The 22454-nt window shown below is 53.3% G+C and overlaps 1 protein-coding gene across 3 annotated transcripts in view; it reads left to right on the top strand.

Moving 5' to 3' along the window:
• Positions 1–22454, top strand: part of ABLIM1 (actin binding LIM protein 1) — a 318451-nt gene that overhangs the window by 207628 nt on the left and 88369 nt on the right. For all 3 annotated transcript variants that reach the window (XM_056120595.1, XM_056120594.1, XM_056120593.1), the window contains exons 5-6: positions 12158–12284; positions 14074–14167. In XM_056120595.1, the coding sequence (XP_055976570.1) occupies positions 12158–12284; positions 14074–14167 (221 nt within the window). The remainder of the gene's footprint in view (positions 1–12157; positions 12285–14073; positions 14168–22454) is intronic.

The raw sequence follows: 22454 nt of genomic DNA, 5'->3' as shown, positions 1-22454 counted from the left end.
ACTGTCAAGTGCTGAAACAGGAGCGTGTGGGCTTCTGTCAGTCACTTGGTTCACAGAGGGGGGAGTACTCTCCACGCAGTGCTTGGGGACCAGGCAGTGCTGGGGATGGAAACAGGGCTCCCACGGGCACAGAGTGGTCGCCAGGCCTCTGTGCCAGCTCCTGGACCCTGAATTTGTTTCAGAGATGCCCACTGGAGGCAGGGATGTGGCCCTGTTCAGGGGGTGGAGAGGTGGAGGGGAGAAATGCATGGCTCACAACGGTGAGGTTTTGAGTTCTATCCCTGGAACACACCTCCCCTCTTCCCCAAATACACACACACACACACACACACACAAATATACTTGCACACATGAACACACATGCACACATGCACACTGACACATATGCACGCATGAACAAGCATGAACACACATGGATACATGCACACTAATGGGTGCACACATGTGTTCCCACACGCACTTACACGCACACACATGAGGACATGCGCTCACCGGTCAATATATGGCAGCCTATAGTTTTCTGGTTTGGACCAGATGACATTGAACAACTCAGAAAAAAAAGCAGTGAACATTTGGCAGTGTCCCCTGGTGAGGGAGTGATGTGACCTTTTCCAGCAGGGAGAGCTGCCAGAGATCCACCCCCTGTCATGCCCAAAGGCATCTCACTGGAGGCCGGGCCTTATAAAGGAAACCCTAAGGGACACCGGGATGGTTTCGGTCCATGAGCTGCAAACGTTGGCAAGGGCTGGCCACAGACAGGCCACCAGGACACCTGGACCCGTCATCGGCTCGTATGATGAGAGGGACCGTTGGTACATAGATCCGGTGGGACAATGGGAACCCCACAGCTGGGAGCCTGTGCTGTGTCCAGGGGACCGTCCTGAGGGTGATAACCCCCACGGGACCCTACTCAGCATGACACCCACATTCAGGCCTCCTTTCTCTGGGTAACACTTTGTCTCCCTGGGAGGGCGGGACACATGCTTCCAGAACATTCTACCTTTATCCCCGAGATAGCAGGGAAGCCATGACCTGTGGGTGCAGCTCAGCGTCCAGATCAGATGTCCTTAAATTCCAGACCTCCCGTTACCCAGACTCCTCTTCAATGGGGGTTTTGTTTCGAGAACAGCCCCGTGGCTTGGCTGCGGGCCAGGACTAAAGTGCCTCTATTAGCAGTCCATTAAGAGCAGCCACGTGAATATTTTTAGGGTCTCCAAAGTCTCATTCCACTTTCTATTAATAACAACCCACATGTGAAATGAGTCGTTTTCTGTTCTTCACCCACGTGGACAGCCACAGCCACCGAGGTGCTAATCTTCGTTGAGGATGACAAATCCTACTTCTTTTCATCGTCATGATGATTCTTGACAAGAAAGAATTCCAGGGAAAGCTTGAGTTTCCTGGAACTTAGGTGGGCCACAGTTTCAATACTGAAACTGGATTTTTTTTTTTATTCTGAGCCTTGTCAATGTTTACAGTCAAGGAAGGAAGCCCTCTCTCTTGAGAGTCAGAATCTGTGTGGCCATTTCAGAGCCTCTGAGTATCACAGCGGGCGTGGATCACACGAGTGAACCCTCGCTCTGGTACCTTTTAGGGCTCAGATTGTTTTGTTTGCACAATGTTGTTGCCCCCCCCAAAAAAAAACAAAGAAAAAAGAAAAAAAGTGCCACCATTCTTGGGGTCCTCATGTCATGCTCAAGGACAGCTGGATTTTTAATTTTTTTTTATTTTTTATTTATTTATTTATTTTTGCTTTTTGGGCCACACCCGGCAATGCACAGGGGTCACTCCTGGTTCTATATTCAGGAATTACTCCTGGCGGTGCTCAGGGAACCATATGGGATGTTGGGATTCGAACCCGGGTCGTCCGCACGCAAGGCAAACACCCTACTATCACTCTAGCCCCTCACAATGGCTGGCTTTGCCTTTGAACAGAGGAGGAGGGAACACCCAGGAAAGCCAACGCCGGGATGCAGGTTCAAACCCAGAGGAAGAAGTGGGGCTAGGGAGAGAGTGCAGAGGGTAGAGACCCCAAGTTCAATCCCCGGCACCTCATGGCCCTTCGGACACTGCAGGGACTAGCCCTGGTGGCCCCCGGCAGCACCGTCCACTGGACCAAGCATCGAAGCAGCCATCCAGGTCACCAGGTATTGCCGAGAGCCGCTGGAGCTGCACAGACACATTTCTGGGCATCTCAGAGCAGGTCCCTGGTTGGAGCCTTCCACACACGCCTCTGACCTGCCCCCAGCAGAGCCCATGTGGACGAGGTGCTGACGCTTGGTATCCTTCACTCCCTGTGGCTCTCACCTATCCAGTGTCCAGTCGCCTGCAACTCATCACTGTCCTGCCATAGGGAGCCCCAAGGGTCTGGACGGAGATGGTGGTGCCGGGCCTGAGTGTGGTGGCTGGCCTGGTCTCAGGTCCCCACCACTGCCCTGCAGGGATGGTTCATCTCTGCATCTGCTGCCAGGAAGAGACTAATGCCCCAAGCTCCCCTGCGGGGCCTGGCCCTCCCCTCTGGGACCCGTTGGGACTCCACTCCCAGGCTCTTGGTCCCCAGGTCCCCCACCGCTGTGATTGGTCTTTTAAAAAAAGGGTGTTATGTGTCACCCTCTATCTGCGCCCCTAGCCTGCCTGTGACCATGTCTTCGGCCCATGTGTAGGTGGCTGGTCACTTTTGGTTCTTTGGGAGTCCAGTTCAAACTGCTGCCTTTTATTTATTTTTTATTTTTTTATTAGTGAAACACCATGAGGTACAGTTGTAGAATTACAAATTTTTGTGCTTGGGTTTCGATTATACAATGATCAAATACCCATCCCTCCACCAGTGCCCATTTTCCACCACCATGGATCCCAGTATCCCTCCCACCCCCATTCCCCCCCCCCCCCATCCCACCCTGCCTCTGTGGCAGTGTATTCCCTTTTGTTTTCTCTCTCCTTTTGGGTGTTGTGGTCTGCAAAAGAGGCATTGAGTGGCAATCATGTTTGGTCTATAGTCTACTTTCAACATGCATCTCCCATCCTGGGAGGATCCTCCAAACACCCTTTATTTGGTGCTCCCTTCTCTATCTGAGCTGCCCTTTCTCCTAGAATGCCCGGCTGGCCTCTAAGCCATGGAGTAATCCTTCTGGTACTGATCTCGGCTATTCTTGGGAATTAATTTCCTATTTTGTTATTTTATGTCCCCCCAGATGAATGCAATCTTTTTATGTCTATCCCTCTCTTTCTGACTCATTTCGCTTAGCATGATACTTTCCATGTAGTACCACTTGTATGTAAATTTCATGACTTCATCTTTTCTAACAGCTATATAGTACTCCACAGTGTAGACGTACCAAAGTTTCTTTAACCAGTCACCTGTTCTTGGGCACTCAGGTTTTTTCCAGATTCTGGCTATTGTAAAGAGTGCTGCAATGAACAAACAAGTCAAACTGCTGCCTTTTGTGTGTGTGTGTGTGTGTGTTTTTTAATTGAATCACCCTGAGATACGCAGTCACAAAGTTGTCACAATGGGGTTTCAGTCACACAATACTCCAACACCCGTCCCTCCACCAGTGTCTGTTTCCCACACCAGTGACCCCCAGTTTTCCTTCCCGCTACCCTGCCTCTATGGCAGGCACTTTTCTTCTCTCTTTCTTCTGCCCTGTGCCCCAGAGATCATACAGAGGGGAGGCCGACCCCAGTTCATTCCCAGCTCTGCTCCTTCCCCTGAGCTCCACCCGGCGGGACCCCAAACCATGCAAACAGAAACCCTCTTGTCTTTATCTACTTTAGGCTGGCACCAGACCGCGTCAAACTAGAGAGCTGCAGATGTGGAGGGGACATGGCCCCTTCTCCTTCCTGCCCTGCGAAGGGGGGTTCCTGGGGGTCCAGGCAGGGGGTCCTTTCTGCCTGGCCATACTTCTCTCGGCAGGCAGCACTGGCTGGAGACGTATTTATGGGGCGCTGAATTCCTTCTCCAAAAGTTGCCCTTTTTTTTTTTCCCCCGTGAATGCTTGTGCTTTGTTTTTGTTCTGTGTTGCTTTAAGTCACCATGAAATGGCCAAGTTATTCCTGATTGGGTTTCAGGCATACAATGTTTCAACGCCGACCCCTTCATTGGTGCCCACCTCCCTCCACCAGCGCCCCTAAAGCCCCTTCCTTTGACTCCCTCCCACAGTTTGCCTCTCTGAAAGGCACTTTTTTGGTTTTGTTTTTTTTTTAAGTTTCTGCACTGTGACTTACAGGCCTGTCGCTGCTGGGGTTTCCTCCATGACACCTTGCCACCTTTCAGCACCACCTCCCCCTCCCTGCTGACCTTTCCTCCCCCACCGGAGTCTCCCCCTCCCAGCCCCCAGACCCCCCAAATGGCTTGCTTCTACTAAAGACCCATGACCGGTTCTCGCGTTCTTTGTCTGCACTGTCTCTGGGCACCCATCCTGTTTCTGACACCTCCATCCGAGACATCATCCTGCGCCCGCCTCTCTGCCCCTGACTTCACCTCTCCAGTCCCTCTGCATTAGCAGCAAATGGCATGACTTTATCTTTTCCTCTGGCCGAGTCAAAGGCGCCGTTCCCGATGGATCTGCTGTACCCACCGTCTCCCGCCTCCCAGCCTCGGGTCCTGCCACCCTGGGTATTTGGTACCTGGAGCAGCTCCCGCCGTCCTCCACGCCCTCCCCTGCATTCCACCATCTCCCAACTGAGGTTCCTCGTTCATCGAGGCCCAGGACTCTGCATTTCCACAGAGGGGGCTCCTGCACCCCCTCTGTGGGGCCCCTGCAGAGGGAGGGGGCAGCAGGGCCGAGACCGGGCAGACTGAGCTGGGTAAACCCTGCAGCACGGTCCTGGTGGTTGTTTGAAACGGGCTCCCGTTCCCACGGCGTTCAGCTCTGCGATGCGGTCTGGAGTATCTGTGAGGCCCGTGAGGCATGGCACCCGTCTTCTGGAAGATTTGTGCCCTGCTCGGTGCCTGGTCCCAAGGGCAGTCACCGTTCTCCACAGGGCTGCGGGATGCAGGCGTCAGAAACCTCAGGGGCGTGGGGACGAGGTGGGGACATTTCACTGCATGGCTCTCTGGCTTTCTCTTCTCCACTTGCCTCTGTCCGGCTGATTCTCTCCTGGGGGTCTGGGGGCGGGGAGAGATTTCTCGGAAGTGCAGGTTTGGGGAATGGCAGGCCCTGCGTGACTGCCCCGTTGGGGATGTCTTCCCTAGCCTGGGAACCCCCATTTCCTTCCTGAAAGCCATCTGTCACCTTCCACTGAGCTACGAGTGAAGCCCAGGTGCCTGGCCCTGCGCCAGTGAGAAGCAGCAGGGCTCGGAGCAGCCCTGGGCTCAAGGACATTTCCTTGAGTGGGGACCAAATGATGGTGACTGCAGAACCAGGTGTGCGTGGCCATCACTGAGCTCAGTCGGGGGCGGCCGGATCCCTGCTTGGCTCCCGGAGGGGCCGGGGCTTCGACCGGCTACGTTTCACCCTGGCTGCGTTAGCTCCTCATCTTTCCTGGAGAGAACATACTGGCGAGGTGCTAGAAGGGGCGATTTCCCTTCCCACGGCTCCAACCGCCGCCTCTTTCTGATTTAATAACTCCAGTGCCAATCACCAGCTTTTCTATATTTATCAGCAGCTGCTCCAGTGATGTGGAAACAATTTTCTCAACAGCTGAAAAACACAAAGCGAGAGAGTGGGACATTTTGTTCCTTACGAAAGAGCCGGGTTGGAATGAGCAGCGGGCGGGGAGGGAGCAGCAGCCCGGCCCGTCTCTGTCTCTGTCTCCGCATCTTCCCTGCGTGGTCCAGCTTGAGGGCAGGTGGGAGTGGAGCATGGGGATTGCCCTGGGAGGTATGAACGGGCTGGGCAGACCCAGACTGCTTTGGGTCATGCTCTGGGGCCAGTGTTGCTGGTGGTTCCTTTGATCTGGGGCGTGGCCTCTTCCCACACCCCCCTTCCAGCTTGATTCACCTGCAGGCTGACTCTGGGCACTCAGCTTTCAGGAATGCTTCTCTCTCAACAGTGTTCTTCTGCCTTTTTTTTTTTTTTGCTTTTGCTTGTTGGGTCTCACCCAGCAATGCACAGGGGTTCCTCCTGGCTCTGCACTCAGGAATTAACCCTGGCGGTGCTCAGGGGACCATATGGGATGCTGGGAATCGAACCCGGGTTGGCTGCTTGCAAGGCAAATGCCCTACCCACTGTGCTATTGCTCCAGTGCCCTCTTTTGCCTTTTTTTATCACCCCTGCAGATGGGTCCACAGACCAGCGGATCTCCCCCAAGGCTGCAGATGGGTGGTTTGCAACCTTCCCGCACCTGTGAGCCAGCCTGGTTCCAGCAGTGCTCTTGAACATTTGTGTCCCATGGGACTCTCAGGGCATCAAGGGGCCAGGGCATCTGAGAGGTCATTCAGGCAACCCGACTGGCCCTCTACTTCTCTCTGAGCTCTGGCCACTGCCGGGCTCATAAAGGGACCAAGGACAGGCTGGAGCAATAGCACAGTGGGTAAGGTGTTTGCCTTGCACGCAGCTGGCCTGGGTTCGATTCCCAGCATCCCATATGGTCCCTCGAGCACTGTCAGGAGTAATTCCTGAATGCATGAGCCAGGTGTAACCCTTGTGCATCTCTGGGTGTGACCCAAAAAGAAAAAAAAGGAACCCGCTTGGGGTACCAGGAATGGGGCTACACCCAGAGCATAGATGCCTCAGACTCTGAGAGTGGGTGGACCACCTACCTCCTGCCTGGCCTGGACCCTTGCTTCCAGCTAGGAGAGGACGTTTCTAAAGAAAGGAATCAGGATCCCAGAGGACCTCTGCTGTTTCTCCAGCTCAGCACTCTGCAGCTCTGGACACCAGCATCTCTGTCACCAACACATCCCCCGCCCCCCACCAGACCTGAAAAGCTGCCTCTCACGTTTCTTTTCTGCTGGTGGAATCCGACTCCTGGACTTCACCTCATGATTTTAAATCTTTGCTGCCACCTAGTGGCCATGGTCTGGCCAGCGGCATGAAAACCACGCTCAGCTCAATTTAGTTTAAACTGTATTTCATCTTCAATTCATGCTGCGCTCCCAGCCTCTGAAAAAAATGTATTTGTAAATAGATAACATGAGATTCCACTTTACTAATTTTTTTCTTTTTGAGATGCCACACATGGCGGTGCTCAGAGTCTGACTGCTCAGGGATCTCTCCTGGTAGGGCTCAGGGAATCTTGTGGAGTGCCAGAGATCAAACCCCAGTCAGCTGCCTGCTAGGCAAGTGCCTTCCTTGCTGTACTATTATTCTTGGCCATCATTTTTAGTCTTTGTAGTAATTTAATCTCTATAGTAACAGCCATAGGGTCCCCTTTATAAGATGGGGGCGGAGGGGATTCTAGGATACTTGTAAATCCCAACTTTCTAAAAGCCTGCAAGGGGCCAAAGAAATAGCACAATAGGTAGGACATTTGCCTTGAAACCATCCTGGGTTCTTTCCCTCGTACCATACATGGCCCCCTGAGTACAGAGACAAGAGTAATTCCTGAACATTGCTGGGTGTGGCCCAGAAACCAATCAAAATTTTTTTTTAAAAAATGCAGAGGTCAGGGCTGGAGTGATAGCACAGCGGGTAGGGCATTTGCCTTGCATGCAGCCCGACCCAGGTTCGATTCCTAGCATCCCATATGGTCCCCGAGCACGAACCAGGAGTAATTCCCGAGTGTATGAATCAGGAGTAACCCCTGTGCATTGCTGGGTGTGACCCAAAAACAGCAAAAAAAAAAAATGCAGAGGTCAAGAAGAGAATTCAGGCTTGGGCCAGAGTGATAGTGGGGAGGACATTTGCCTTGCACGAAACCTACCCAGGTTCTATCCCCAGCATCCCATATGGTCCCCCAAGTACTGCCAGAAATAATTCCTGAGTTCAGAGCCAGGAGTAACCCCTGAGCATGGGGGGTGTGTGACTCCAAAAGCCCCTCCCCCCCAAAAAAGAAGAAGAGAACTCAGGCTTGATGTTCTCTTTTGGATGATAGTAAGCTTTTGTCTGGAGTGGCATGCCGAGCCTGTTGAAAGGCTCCGAGCTCAATCCCCAGAGCCACTGGTGCTGTCTCCTATACAAAAAAAAAATGATTTTTAAACCACTTGACTTATAATGCATACATAGATTATAATCTGCAATATTCATACTCTATGAGACCTCTTTTAACGTTATAGAAATGCATTTGCTCAGTTGTTTTATAGGAAAAAACCATCCAAGTAGCAGAGCATATCAAGTCCCGCCTTCACAGGGGGTGAGGGATGGTTCCTAAGATTTCTTTGCATCTGTGAAGGGGCCAGAGAGGTAGCGCAGTGGGCAGGGAGCTTGCCCTGCACATCACCAACCTGAGTTTGATCCCCAGCATCACATATGGCTTCCCCCACCAAACCCTGCCAGACGTGATCCCTGAGCACAGAGCCAGGAGTAAGCCTTGAGGAGCACTGAGTCTTACCCCAAAAGCAGAGCAAAAAGAACTTTCTATTTATATATGAGTATGTGTGCAACACACACGTGTGCATTTATTTCTTTGCTATTTTCCTGTGAGTGAGTCTGGGCTCTGCTGGCTGTTCCACGGCTTGGTTTTCTGAACTTTATTATCGTCTTTTATGTCAGACAAAAATCTGTGTCACCCTTTTTAACAGCAATTAGTAGTTCTTTATGAAATGCCCTTTCTTTAACTAGGCCCCCGTTCATGTCCACGTGGACTATTTTCAGTTTCTTGTTTTGTTTTACTTTTTGCTTTGTTTTAGCTTATTGTTTTTTGTCTTTTTTTTTAAATTTTTGGGTCACACCAGCAATGCTCAGGGGTTATTCCTGGTTCTGCACTCAGAAATTACTCCCCTGGGTATTCAGGGGACCATTATAGGATGCCAGGGATGGAACCCAGGTCAGCAACAAGCAAGGCAAATACCCTGGCCTCTATTTTCAGTTTGCACAGCGGGTAGGGCGTTTGCCTTACACGCGGCCAACATGGCCGACCCGAGTTCGATTCCTCCGCCCCTCTCGGAGAGCCCGGCAAGCTACCGAGAGTATTGGATATGCCAGATACAGTAACAACAAAGTCTCCAATGGAGACGTTACTGGGCCCGCTCGAGCAAATCGACGATCAACGGGAGGGCCTTTACCTTTACCTTTACCTTTATAATTGTAGAAATACTGCAGAAAAGGCCTGTGCCTATTTCAGGACACACGCCCACACTCCCCTTTGCAAACTTTTAGAATAAAATCTTAGACATGAAATCACTGGAAATCTTGGGTCTACAGATCGGTCTACAGAAACCACTGGGAATCTTGGGTCTACACTGTGACCCAACATGAGGAGAAACATACCAGCCATCAGAAGGAAGACCGGGTTTCCTTAGCACTTCGTGACAAAGAGGAACCCCGGGGAACTGTGAGCTGGCTGTGACTGTCTTTGCAAGAACTATTCCAGGATTTGGGCTTGTCCTGGGCAATCAGAGAGTGATGGGAGGAAGTGGGTGTGAGTCTCAGGAAGTAGGAGGTGGTCTGCGCCTGGGATGATGACGTCTTTCTAAGGGACTTGAAGTTGGGTGGAAGCTTCCTTGTAAAGGAAGAGAGGGAGGGGGGAGCTCCAACACTGCTTAGGGGCCACCCAACAATGCCCAGTGGCCCAGTGGTCTTGTTCCAAGAGGCCCCCAAGGGGCCTTGCTAGGCACTATCGCTATATTCCTGGAGAGTTTTGTGTGCTCACTGGGACATCCTGGCCAGCCTCCCAGCACTGTTCTCTTTCTCACCTACGTGGATTTACAGTGTCTGCAGATGTCTCCGTTACTTAAAATTTGCACGAGGGGCCAGGAAGATAGCTCAGGGGGCTGGACTTCATGCTTTGTATGCCAGAGCCTCCACTTTGATCCCGGGCACTAGATGCCCACCCCCCCAAGCACTAGAAGTAACCCCCAAGCACTGGCAAGTGTACCTCCACCCCCAAAATCATTATCACTGTCACCCCCATTGTTCATCGATTTGCTCGAGCAGGCACCAGTAACGTCTCCATTCGTCTCTTTCACGTGCTAGTGTAGCTCGATGGCATATTGGGGGTCTTGGGAATTTGCTCTTCAGGGTCAGGGGAATGAGGACCATCATTGTTACTGTTTTTGGCATATCGAGTACGCCACTGGTAGCTTGCCAGGCTCTGCCGTGTGGGCAGGTTACTTTCCATAGCTTGCTGTGCTCTCCAAGAGGGATGGAGACTTTTGGGGCAGCCTCTAATCACCTTTACAGGTGTTCCAAATCAGGCATATATGTAGGCAGGATACTCTCAGTAGCCTGCCAGGTTCTCTGAGAGTGAGAACTAGAGAATAAGCGGTTGCGCCGGGAGCTTGGTTTTATAGTCTCTGGATCCTGGCCATTGATAGGGTTACACAGCAGTTGGTGGGTGTAACTCTCTAGCTACTGGAAGATGAGGGATCTGGGTGGAGGAGGCCCAGTCCCGAACCGAGCAGGCTTGGTGATCTCAGCCCCAGGTTCCGCACACCTGGGTTCCTCTGCCAGTTCCTTCATGTGTGAGGCTCTTCTGAGCGTGTGGAGAGTGGTCTCAGCATGGCTGTGGCTGGGTTCCGGAGGCCTTCAGCTGCTGGGGCTCTCTCGGGATGGAGAGGGAAATTCAACCCGCCCTCCTCCAAGGGGCCCCGATGAGAACAACCAGGTGCGGGGGGGGGGAGGAGACTCTGCAGAAGACCCCCTAAAATAGTTTGCATCAATTTATATTCTTCTAGTTCTTTTAAATACTCAACTTCTCTAACGATGAAGTATTGAGTCATCAGAATAATAATGGCAAGTGTAGTGTGTGTCGAGCCACTTCTCAGTGCTGACCACAGCGATATTGCATTGAAGCTCTCCTGATGGGGAGTGGGGGACGGACCCCAAGGGGTCCTTGCTGCCTGCAAGAAAATGAACCTTTAGAAGGGAAACGAAGCCCAGCCCAGTGACTCACCCACAAGGACTTGCTGAGCTGGAGACTGGAACCAGAACCCAGCATCTCTAAAGGAGATGGGCTCTCTCCCTAATCTATCTGCTTTGTACAAGTCCTCCTCGGTGAGAGAAGTCCAGCCCCGGAATCAAGGAATCAAGAGCAAGTTCACTCAACAATGGTTGGAAGGGATCGCTCTCAATGGGAGATGTGTGCTGAAAGAGGGCAAAGGACTAAACATGATAGCCTCTCGGTATCTGTGTTGCAAACCGTAATGCCCAAAAGGGGGAAGAGGGAGAGAGAGGGAGAGAGAGAGAGAGAGAGAGAGAGAGAGAGAGAGAGAGAGAGAGAGAAAAGAGAAGTTCCTGCCATAGAGGCAGTCTGGGGGAAGGAATGGAAGGGGGGACAGGAGAGATATGGGGGACCTTGGTGGTAGGAAATGTGCACTGGTGAAAGGATGGGTATGGGAACATTGCATGACTGAAACTCAATCACGAAAGCTTTGTAACTATCTCATGGGGATTCCATTTAGAAAATTAAATAATTCGGGGCTGGAGCAATAGCACAGCGGGTAGGGCATTTGCCTTGCATGCGGCCGACCCGGGTTCGATTCCCAGCATCCCATGTGGTCCCCCGAGCACCGCCAGGAGTGATTCCTGAGTACATGAACCAGGAGTGACTCCTGTGCATCGCCAGGCGTGACCCCAAAAGCAAAAAATAAATAAATAAATAAAATAATTTTTTTAAAAAATAAAAGAGCAAGTTCCCTGAAGGTTGTGAATCCAGGCAGGTCTGGTGTAGGCTGATAAGAAGGCAAACTGCCTCAGGAACATGACTTGTCGGCAAGCGTTCCAGAAACCATGAATGGAGGGTCGGGGGGGGGGGGGGGCCTCAGTATGCGCGGCTGAGCTCCCCACCACGTGCCCCTAATTAATAAAGGCCCGTGAGAACATCCTTAAAAATCACAGACTGTCGTTAAACAGTCTCCGGGTCCCCTGGAGTTCGGAGAGTGTTTGACCCCCTCGCCTCTAGAAGACGCACAGATGAAGAGCGTCCATCCCCTGGGGCCCGCCGGCGCTTGTGATGGTCCCACACTGGGCAGCCCAGGGCCTGGGACCCGCCGGGCAAGGTGTGGCATCCGCAGAGACGGGCAGGATGCAGCCGTGGATGGGAGGGAGCACAGCTGGCCGGGCATGCGCATCCAAGTGGCCCCGGGGTAACCGCTGCCGTCTCTTCTCTCTCCTAGACTGTGCGGGCTGCGGCCGAGACATCAAGAACGGACAGGCCCTGCTGGCGCTGGACAGGCAGTGGCACTTGGGCTGCTTTAAATGCAGGTCGTGCGGGAAGGTGCTCTCCGGGGAGTACATCAGCAAGTAAGTCGACCCTCCCACCCGCAACCCCTACGCCCTGCCCCCCACACTCAGGGGCCACTTGGTGATCTGACTTTTTTTTTGGAGGGGGGATTGTAGGACTCGAGTGGGGTGGGGGGTTGCTCACTCCCACATTGTGGTTCAGGGACTATATATGCTGCCAGGGATGGAATCCGAGGCTCCTGTAGGCAGAGCATATCCTCAGTCCTTTAAGCATTGCCCCAGGCCCATATATATATATAAATTTTATTTAATTTATACCCGGGTTCGATTCCTCCGCCCCTCTCGGAGAGCCCAGCAAGCTACTGAGAGTATCTCGCCCACACGGCAAAGCCTGGCAAGCTACCCGTGACGTATTCCATATGCCAACACAGTAACAGCAAGTCTCAAAATGACGTTACTGGGCCCGCTTGAGCAAATCAATGAACAATGGGAGGACAGTGACAGTGATATATATTTATACATAAATTTATATATATACATATATATATATATATTGCTTTTTTGGGACACACCCAGCGATGCACAGGGGATACTCCTGGCTCTGCACTCAGGAATTACTCCTGGCGGTGCTCGGGGGACCATATGGGATGCTGGGAATCAAACCCAGGTCGGCCGTGGGCATGGCAAAAGCCCTACCCCCACATTTATATTTTGCGCTTCACTTCTGGTGTGGGGTTGTGCTGGGGGGGTCAGGGTGCCAGTGCTGGCACTCAGGGCAGAGCCTCTGCCAGAAGCCTGTGTCCAGCGGCCCCACCCCCTGCACAAGAGGGACGTGGGGGCAGCTTTGCTCTGCTTGCCCATGAGGTGGACATCCTCGCCCCACTCAGCAGCGGGCAGAGCTGTCTACTGTCCTGCTGCCTGGCGGCCAACCCAGCGTTGAGGAGTTTTACTTTCATTCGTTTTCTTTCTCTTCCTTCTTGGAACCAGTCAACTTTTGCTCCTCTTCTGAACACAGCCGTAGGCCTCCTCTGCTCCTCAATACTCACACACACTTCCGGGTGCAGACCCAGCACCCCTCCACACAGCAGCTTGCCCTGGCCCAGGCGGTGGGGTTGGCACTGGCTTGCCCGTGGGGTGGGCTGGGTACCAGGGGAGCTTTCAGCCTGGAGAGCTCGGTGGGGCTTCCCCAGGAGGCAAGGAGAGGGGCATGAGCAGAGGGGAACCTCCCTCTCCAGCTTTCCCTGCTTTCAAAACCATCCCCGAGCCGGGAACTGGCTCAGCTACTCAGAAAAATGAGGTGATGGTTCTAGTGAGCCAAGGGGCGGCCGACGCCCTGCCCCTAACGAGCCCCTCCGTGGAGAAGGTGGGAGAGCGGGAGGCTCACCAGGCCGGGCAGAGGGGCCTGGTGGATTGCTGGACACTGTGGCCACAGAGAATCAGGGGGTGGCCAGGAGGGGGCGGGTCTCTGGGGTCTCTGCCAGCTAGGGGTTACTGTGTCGGGGACAGTGGGTAAACAGTGACAGCACACTCCATGCCCGTGTGGGCTGGCTGTGAAGGAGAACGGTGCCAGGCTCTGGGGAGCGAGGGGAGGACGGCTGAGGGGCTGGCGGCCACTGTGTGCTGACCAGGAATCGTCGTTCCTGTGAGGCCCCCAAGAACCATGGCCCTGGATCTGGCTGATGGGGGCACGTGGCTTCTGTCACTCGGGCCACCTCCTGGGTCTGCGCACGCTGTTCGGGATCAGGGCGGGGAGGGGGTGCAAGCCAGGTCACCAGGTTCTGCGGGAAACGGGGGGTGCATGCGTCAGGGCTGCCCGCCGTCTCGGGGCTGACCTCCCACTTCCCGGCAGGGACGGCGCCCCATACTGCGAGAAGGACTACCAGGTGCTCTTTGGGGTGAAGTGCGAAGCCTGCCACCAGTTCATCACCGGGAAGGTCCTGGAGGTGAGTGGGGTCTGGTGCTGCCGCCAGACCGGGCACGGGCTCTGCCCACTTGCTTCTTTCTCGCCCAGGGAACCGGGGCTCTTAGAGAGTGACCATGCTGTCCTGTCTGCCACTGGACATTCCCGTGGGGTGGGAATGCTGGGGACTTCAAGGACAAGGAGGACGGTAACGGGCTGTTAGGAATCCCACAGGGGGTTCCGTTGGATGGTTTTTAGTTTTCGAAATCAGGAGAGGAACGTGTCAGAACCCTGAGCACTCATGTGTGTGCCCCTGTCTGTATGCCTGTACATGGTGTGTGGACAGGTGTGCTCTTGCAGACCTGTGTGATTACCCCAGGCACACCTCTTCGAGGGTGCATTTGTGTGTGTGTGTGTGTGTGCATGCATATGTGTGCGTGTGTGTATGTGTGTACATGTGTGCATGTCTGTGAGTGTGTGTATGTATGTTTGTGCATGTGTGAGTACATGCAGGTATGCGTCTGTGTGTGCGTGCATATGAGTGTGTGTGTGTGTGTGTGTGTGTGTGTGTGTGTGTGTGTGTGTGTACGCGCCTCCACACAGGCTCTGAGTGGAAGTTCAAGAAAAAAAGGGAGGCTGGTGGAGTGATAGCCTGGCGGGTAGGGCGTTTACCTTGCACGCGGCCGACCTGGGTTCGATTCCCAGCATCCTATATGGTCCCCTGAGCACCGCCAGGAGTAATTCCTGAGTGCATGAGCCAGGAGTAACCCCTGTGCATCGCCGGGTGTGACCCAAAAAGCAAAAAAAGAAAAGAAAGGGAGGCTGGTGGGGGACAAGGAAACCACATCCTGCGTGAGCCCCACCCCCACCCCTGGGACCCAGCTGCACTGGAGGTTCTGGGGTGCTGGATTGGGCGCCTGGTTCCTGCTCAGTCAGCAGTTTCCTGTCAGTCCTGCCCCAGGCTCTGGCTGGTGGCACAGCGGGGTCAGAGCTCGGGACAGGTGCTCCTCACTCTGTGGGGTGTGAAGATCACTTCATCTCCCCACCCCGATTCCGGGTGGAGCGTGTGTCCCCAGGACTGTGAGTCAGGAGCAGGTCCCGGAAGGAGCTCGACGGGTCTGGCAGCCTGTCCCCACCTCAGCCCTGGTGAAACATCCACCGAGGGCTTGTTTCAGCGGCCAGGAAGGGCTCTAGGACTGTCCCGGCCACAGCCAGCGTGAGCCTTGCAGCCCTCTGCCTCCAGCAGAGTTCCTGGGAGCATCCCCTCTTGGGGTCCTGCCTCTGAGCCTCTTGCCCGCAGGAGCCGGGGAGTAGGGGGCATTCCAGCAGTGGAGGGTGTCTGGGAAGCAGGAACAGCATCTGTGGAGGCGCAGAGGCAGGACAGTCAGCATCTGCCTGAGACAGACGGCTGGGCAGGATTGCGAGTGTGGAGGGTTCTAGGGTGGCGGGAGAGGGTGGGCTGAGGTTTCTCGAGAGTGGGAGAGCATACTACTGGGCGCCATGGGCACAGAGCACACCTGTGTATGTGTGTGTGTGTCGGGGGGAGGGGCATGCTGAACAGATATCTCCAAAGGCACGTGCCCCCATCTTCCTGGCAGGCGGGAACAACCCAGAGCCAATGGGTAGGGGGACCCCCTAGACAAAACAGATTGTCCCCTGACCATGGGAATCGTTCCATCTCAGAAAGGCCATGGTGACAGATTAGGGATCCCTGAGGGTGGTGCACAAAACAGAAGGAGCAGCTGCAGAGACAGCACGTTCATGGAGCCCCTTGTGTCCGAAGTGGGGAACTGTGTCCCCTCCGGTGGGGGAGGGGCGGCTCCTTTCCTGTCCACAGAGCTGGAGTCAAACACGGGCCCTGTAGAGGCACATCTGCTCGCCGGGGCTTGGGGAGGCCGTGTTAGGGACCCCAGCCCTGGGCCTCGCCCCATACTGACTGTGGACTTGGGGGGGCCTTTGCAGGCTGGCCATTGCCACACCATGTCTGAGCAGCACTTGTGGGAGTAGGTGGTCCGGCTCCAGGTTAGATCAGAGATCCAGACTGCAGCTGGCAGGCAGGTGGGTGTCACCCAGGGCCGGTGCCTTTAGAGGGTTTTGTTGTTTTGTTTTGTTTTTAATTTTATTTTACAAAGTAGCACTGCACTGAAGCACTGTCCTCCCATTGTTCATCGATTTGCTTGAGCGGGCACCAGTAAAGTCTCACAAAAAATTGTGAGACCTGTTGTTACTATTTTTGGCATATCGAATACGTCATGGGTAGCTTGCCAGAAAGTAATTCGCAATATTTGATTACATTTAATATTCAAACACCAATCACACCACCATGACACCTTCCCACCAGCATATTTCAGATGTTTCCAGCCCGAACCCCAATCCCTGCCCCAAAGCAGAACGGGAATAATATATTTTGTGTTGTTATGAATAACCACTGAAAATGTTACCAAAACGCATCCTTAGAGGAAAGAATGTGGAGATTGTTATATTTCACTCAGGGGTCATTAAGCCCTTTTATAAGAGATCATTAATATGTTATTAAAGGTTGAGTCTTGTGTGCTTTATATATATGTGTGTGTAAAAAAAATGTATATTTCCCTCTAAGATTGGTTGCCTCCTACTTTGAACCCTATCATATGTGGTGCAGTACTCTTGGAGTATGAGTATTTTTATCAGAGAGTTTTGTGCCATGGGTGGGGTTTGCACCGTTGGAGGGGTCAGCTCCCTGGAACGTTCCTGCATGGTTGCCACTCTGGGGCAGCTCTGGGCTTAGACACCCCTAGAAAGAGGACTGGTCTCCACTCTCCTCCTATGCCTTTTACTTTCAGAACCTGTTGTTGGGGAGACCGCCTTTGTGGATTTGTAAACACTCTAATCCCTGCTTTTGTTTTGCTGGATTTGAGGTGTGCAGGGGAAGGTGGTTTGGGGCCTACCCAGCTCAGGCAGGGGATACTTCTGGCAAACTGCTGATAGAATCATGCACGGTAGGACTTTTTTTTTTCTTCCCCTTTTTGGGTCTTTTATTTTTGGTGGAGAGGATACCCAACAATGCCTGGGGCTTACTCCTGTCTCTACATTCAGGAATGACTCCTGGTGGTACTTGGGGGGCACATGGGGTGCCAGAGATGGAACCCAGGTCAGCGGCTTGCAGGACAAGAACCTGTTATACTATCCCTCTGGCCCCTGACTTTTCATTTTGTAAATTTTAAAAAAATTTCTTATCTTTTGGACTGGCATGCTGGTGGTGCAGGTTTGGTTCTCTGGGGTCAGCAGGGCTGTATCCAGGGGTGTTCGGATCAGGGTGGGGGAGGCATGAGGTGCCAGGATCAAAATCAGGGCTATGCATCTTCTCCACACGTGCCCTGCCACTTGAGCTATCTCGCCGGCCCTTCCAACCACCCCAATTTTTACGGTGGTAAAAATCCTCACAAAATGAGATGTATGGCCCTAACCCTTCAGTGAAATCCATTCCGACTGCAAACAGCAGCCCCATTCCTGGTCCTGACCCTTCCATCTCACAACTGGACACTCAGGACCATTCAACAGCAGAGTCCCGCCTTGTCCGTCCAGATTCCTCTGGTTCCCACCACTTGGATGCTCTCCGTGGCTCCTTTGTGTGGACTGCTGCAGTATTTGTTTTTTATTTTTCCTCAACCTAGCATCCTCAAGGTCTGTCTAAGTTGTCCCATGGGACAGATTTTCCTTTTTCTCTTTTGTAAGGCCAGAGGGTCACACACCGGACTGAGCCATTGGGTGGTCTTGGTTTGGGCTGCTTCCTATTGATTTCACCCGCACTGAGTTACTCTCCGCGGATCGGGTCCCTGTGTGTGCTGGGTTGGGGCAGGCTTCAGATAGCTCACACGCATGCTCGTGTGGCTCTGGAGGCTAAACTCAAGATTTCAGCCTGCAAGGTTCCCACAGAGGCTCTTGGGTACAAACCTTCCTCACCTCTTTCAGCTTGGAGGGGCCGAGAGCTGCACCCCTACAGTCTGACTTGGTTCTCCAATGGCCTCCTGCTGGTTCTTCTTGATGGCACATCCTCCTCTTTTTTTCCAAAGACACTTGTCCTGGGGACTCAGGCCCCCCAGGTCACCCAGGACACTCTCAGGAGCCTGAGGGGAAGTGGAAGACACCTGCTGACGGCTTCCATGGTTGACCCTAGTGATCTCCAGGGAGACCCTCTCAGGAGGACGGACACACTGGGGCAGGCGGTACTGAGCATGAGACGGGTGCTCAGGTCGCACCTCTGGCCACAGCTGTATCACAGATGACCAAGCCCTTGAGAGAGCTTGCAGGAGAAAGATCAGTGGGAACCAACCAGGCACTCCAAGCTCAGCTCTGCCACTGGGCTTTGGTGTTGGAAATGCCAAGAGGCTTCGCCAGGACTGTCTTCACCGCCCAGGAGTAGGGGGTCAACTTCTGAAAGCTCATCCCCTGCTTCACCATCCCCATGTCCCTCATCACCTCAGCTCAAAGGGACAGGAGGGTACCAGGGCCTGGGACTCAGGGCTGGGCCCTGAAGTGCACAGCTGCGTGACTTGGACTAATCTTGCATCTTCCTAGAGTGCAGGTTTGCTTCAAGTATTGAAAGTTGAGGTGACCCGGGGCCAGAGAAATGGTACAGAGCACAGGGCACTTGCCTTGCACATGGGATCAATCTCTGGTACCACCTCTGGTCCCTGAGCCCCACCAGGAGTCATCCCTGAGCACCGCTAGTTGTGACCCCCTCACCAACCACCCCCAAATATCTACACAAGCCTCAAACAGCCTGGGTTTGAACTGCAGACTCTTCAACAAATAGTCATTCTCCACAGCCAGAAGTTCTATCGTCATGGATATAACCAAGTACCGGGGAATGGATTCATTGATGCAGAGCTCGTGGGCCAACCACCAGGGACTTGAGCATCCCTAGGATCTGCAGGGGGCCCCGGGTCAGCCCTTTTGTGGGTTCCATGGGATGACTGCAGTTAAGTCTGGAGGGAATCACAAATTCTCTGCAGATTTTGAACTGCGGGGAGGTTGGCATCTCATGAACAAGCCCCTTGTTGCCTAAGGGTTCGCTGCCTCTGTAAGGGCAAACTTCGGTATCTTGGCACCTGCAGACTCGCTGGCTGAGGTACCGAGTTCTGGGCATCTCACATCTTGGATGTCGGGGCTCTGAGCCAGCCGTCCTCATGTCCTCGCTCGGCCTAAGCACACATGCCTGTTTATTGGCCGGGAGCAAAACTGGTCCTCGCTTTAGAGCGAGCTTGTTGCAAATGGTGCAGCTTCAAGTGCTCAGAGCTCTCCACTCTCAGGAGAGTTCACAGCCACCCCCCACTTCCTCATGGAGAAGCCTGGGAGCAAACTGGTATGAAATACTTTGCTATCAGAGCTCATGGTTTCCCTCGCTACCTCTCAGTCTCTGCGGCCACCTTCCTCCTCCCCCATCCCCGCCCCCCACCCTACCCTTCCACCAGGCTCCTGGGCTCCAGAAGCCATGCATACTGAGACAGGTGTCAGCGGGCCTTGCTCTGTGCTCCACTTCCTTCCGCCTCTGGGGGCTGGCCCGGTGTGCTCCCACGCCCTCTCTTCCGGGGTACAGTTTGTCTTCTGCCAAAGTCATGAAGAACAGAGACACGACAGTCCCCAAACTGAGGAGCCCAGAAGAGAAAGCCAGTGTCAGAGAGAGAGCGGGAGTCTCACGGGTGGAGGAAGGTTGTCCAGGACCCCCTTCCCCCAGCCCCACCCCAGCTGAGATGTGCACTTGGCATCACCCAGTCTCTGATCTCTTATTTATTTATTTATTGCTTTTTGGGTCACACCCGGTGATGCACAGGGATTACTCCTGGCTCTGCACTCCGGAATCACTCCTGGCAGTGCTCAGGGGACCATATGGGATGCTGGGAATTGAACCCGGGTCAGCCGCATGCAAGGCAAACGCCCTACACGCTGTGCTATCATTCCAGCCCCAGTCTCTGATCTCTTGCACACTCCTCACCCTCGGGGGTCCATGTAGACCCCACATGCCACCAACTCCTCCCTACCAAGTGCTCTCAACCACCCCCAAGCCCCGCAGACAGTGACTTCCTCATCTCCCACGTGCCAGATATTAGGCTAGTGCCTTCCTCCCGGGGCCAAGGAAAGTTCTGGGCCCGTGTGCCTAGCAGGGAGAGGGAGACGAGGCTCTGCTTTCCCCTCTTCATGCCCACATACCTGGGGCTTTCATCCTCTGAGTGACCAGTGGCCACTAGCCCACCCATCTTTATGTGCCTGGTACTTAGAGGGCCTCTGGGCTCTGGGCGAACCCTGGCCACAGCTCAGCCTCCATCCCAGCCGTGTGACAGAGCCTGTCTCCGTCGGTGACCTTGGACTGGGTGGATGAAGGGCAGCGTGGACTCTCCCGCCGCACATCTCCTGCGGGGCTGGAAATGGAGTCTCGGCATGATTCAGCCTGGCCGTGCCCTTGATTTCCCAACTCTCCGAGGGATTGGAAACCAGCCGCTTTGTTCTGCTTTACTTTCTGACTTGAAATGGCTTTTCTAAAAAGCCCAGGCTCAAGTGATTCCAGGGTAGCTGCGCAATGAATTCCGCTCCCCTAAAGACCCTTCCCCGCCCTCCTTCTCAGGGTGGGACAGGCAGGAGGTTGAGGGGTTCTGAGTCCGACCTGCTCCCCCGCGGGCCTTAATCCGAGGAGACACAGTCCCTTCCCCCCCAACCCCCAACCGACCGGCAGGAGATAGGATCATTCTGTCAACACCTAACGTATAATTTGCAAAAGAAATGCCTGGTCCTCTCTTATTTTTATTTTGTGAGTATCACACAGCAAGCCGAATAACCCGAGCTCTCCCAGAAGCTAATTGCATTCTTTTCATTCTCCCAGGGTTCAGTGGAATTTGTGGTGTTTTCTTTTTCTACCTCCCCACTGAATTGTGGACCCAAATATTTTGGAGGCTTGGGAAAGGGGAAAGGATAGAGACATCAGGCCTGAGAGGGCAGTGAGCCTCCCGCAGAGCACGATAGGGCGCTTTGGTAGAATAGGTTTCACCTCTGCAAATGAATTCAGAACGATTTCATTTTCACAACAGGCCCATTGAGGCAGTTACTATGGACCTGCATCCATGGATGAGGCTTCTGAATTCCAGTCACTGGGGGCTGGGCCTTGCGGAGCTGTACTTCCTGTCTTGGGGGTGCCTCTTTCAGGGGTGCTCAGGGTTCTTGAGATTATCCATTGACTGTGCGGCTGTTAGAAAAGATGAAGTCATGAAATTTGCATATAAGTGGATCAACATCATGCTAAGTGAAATGAGTCAGAAAGAGAGGGACAGACACAGAAGGACTGCTCTCATTTGTGGAATATAAAGTAACAGAATGGAAGACTAACACCCAAGGATAGTAGAGATAAAGGCCAGGAGGATTGCCCTGTGGCTTGGAAGCCGGCCTCACATGCTGGGGGAAAAGACAGTTGAGATAGAGAAGGGACCACCAAGTAAATAGTGCTTGGAGGGCTCCCTCGGGATGGAAGATGTGTGCTGAATGTAGGCTATGGACTGAACATGGTGGTCACTTAGTACCCGTATTGCAAACCATAACACCTCAAAAGGAGAGAGAGAATAAAAGGGAATGTGCCTGCCACAGAGGCGGGGGGGGGGGGGGGCAGGGGTGGCGGGAGGGATACTAGGAACATTGGTGGTGGAAAATGGGCACTGGTAGTGGGATGGGTACTTGGTCATCGTATGACTGAAATGTAATCTCAAAAGTTTGTAAACCTGTTAACTATCTCACAGTGATTGACTAAAAAAATTTTTAAAAAATTATCCATTGAATCTGTATAATTAGGGAGCTTGCTGTGACCTTCAGCAAGGGGGTAGGCGGTGGGGGGGTATGGTTAGTAAAAGAACGAATAGGGCTGGGCACACCCGGATTTGAGTCCATATCACTTAGAGCCCCATGATGCCTCACAAGTTGCTGAGACTCAAGTTTAATATCAACAGCTGCGAGGGCTGGATAATTCTTACCTCTTGTAAGGCTTCGATCTGATAATATATGAGTCATCTGGGACCATTCCGGACACACTGGCCTTTCCACCTCTTTGGCTTAAAAATGAAGAAACAGTCTCGTAAAAGTCAGATGTTTTGAATGAGCTCACAACTTCCTGTCGGAATGACTCAGGTCCGCCCCTCTCTGTTTACTCTCCAACCTGGAGAGTCCCTGCAGATGATTTTAGCCCCACGAAGTGACAGTTGTGCCGGTTTCAATCTGCAACTGACTGTCTTCCTCACTTGAAATTCATAGTTTCAATCTACTCTCAGCAAACTTCCCGTTGCTTTTTGCTTAGCTTTGAGACCACACCCAAT

Source organism: Sorex fumeus, unplaced genomic scaffold (assembly GCF_029834395.1).
Source record: "Sorex fumeus unplaced genomic scaffold, SorFum_2.1 ptg000043l, whole genome shotgun sequence".
In the NCBI taxonomy this organism is placed as follows: Eukaryota; Metazoa; Chordata; class Mammalia; order Eulipotyphla; family Soricidae; genus Sorex; species Sorex fumeus.
Note: the sequence above shows the minus strand (reverse complement) of the source record. Positions and strands in the feature narration are given on the sequence as shown.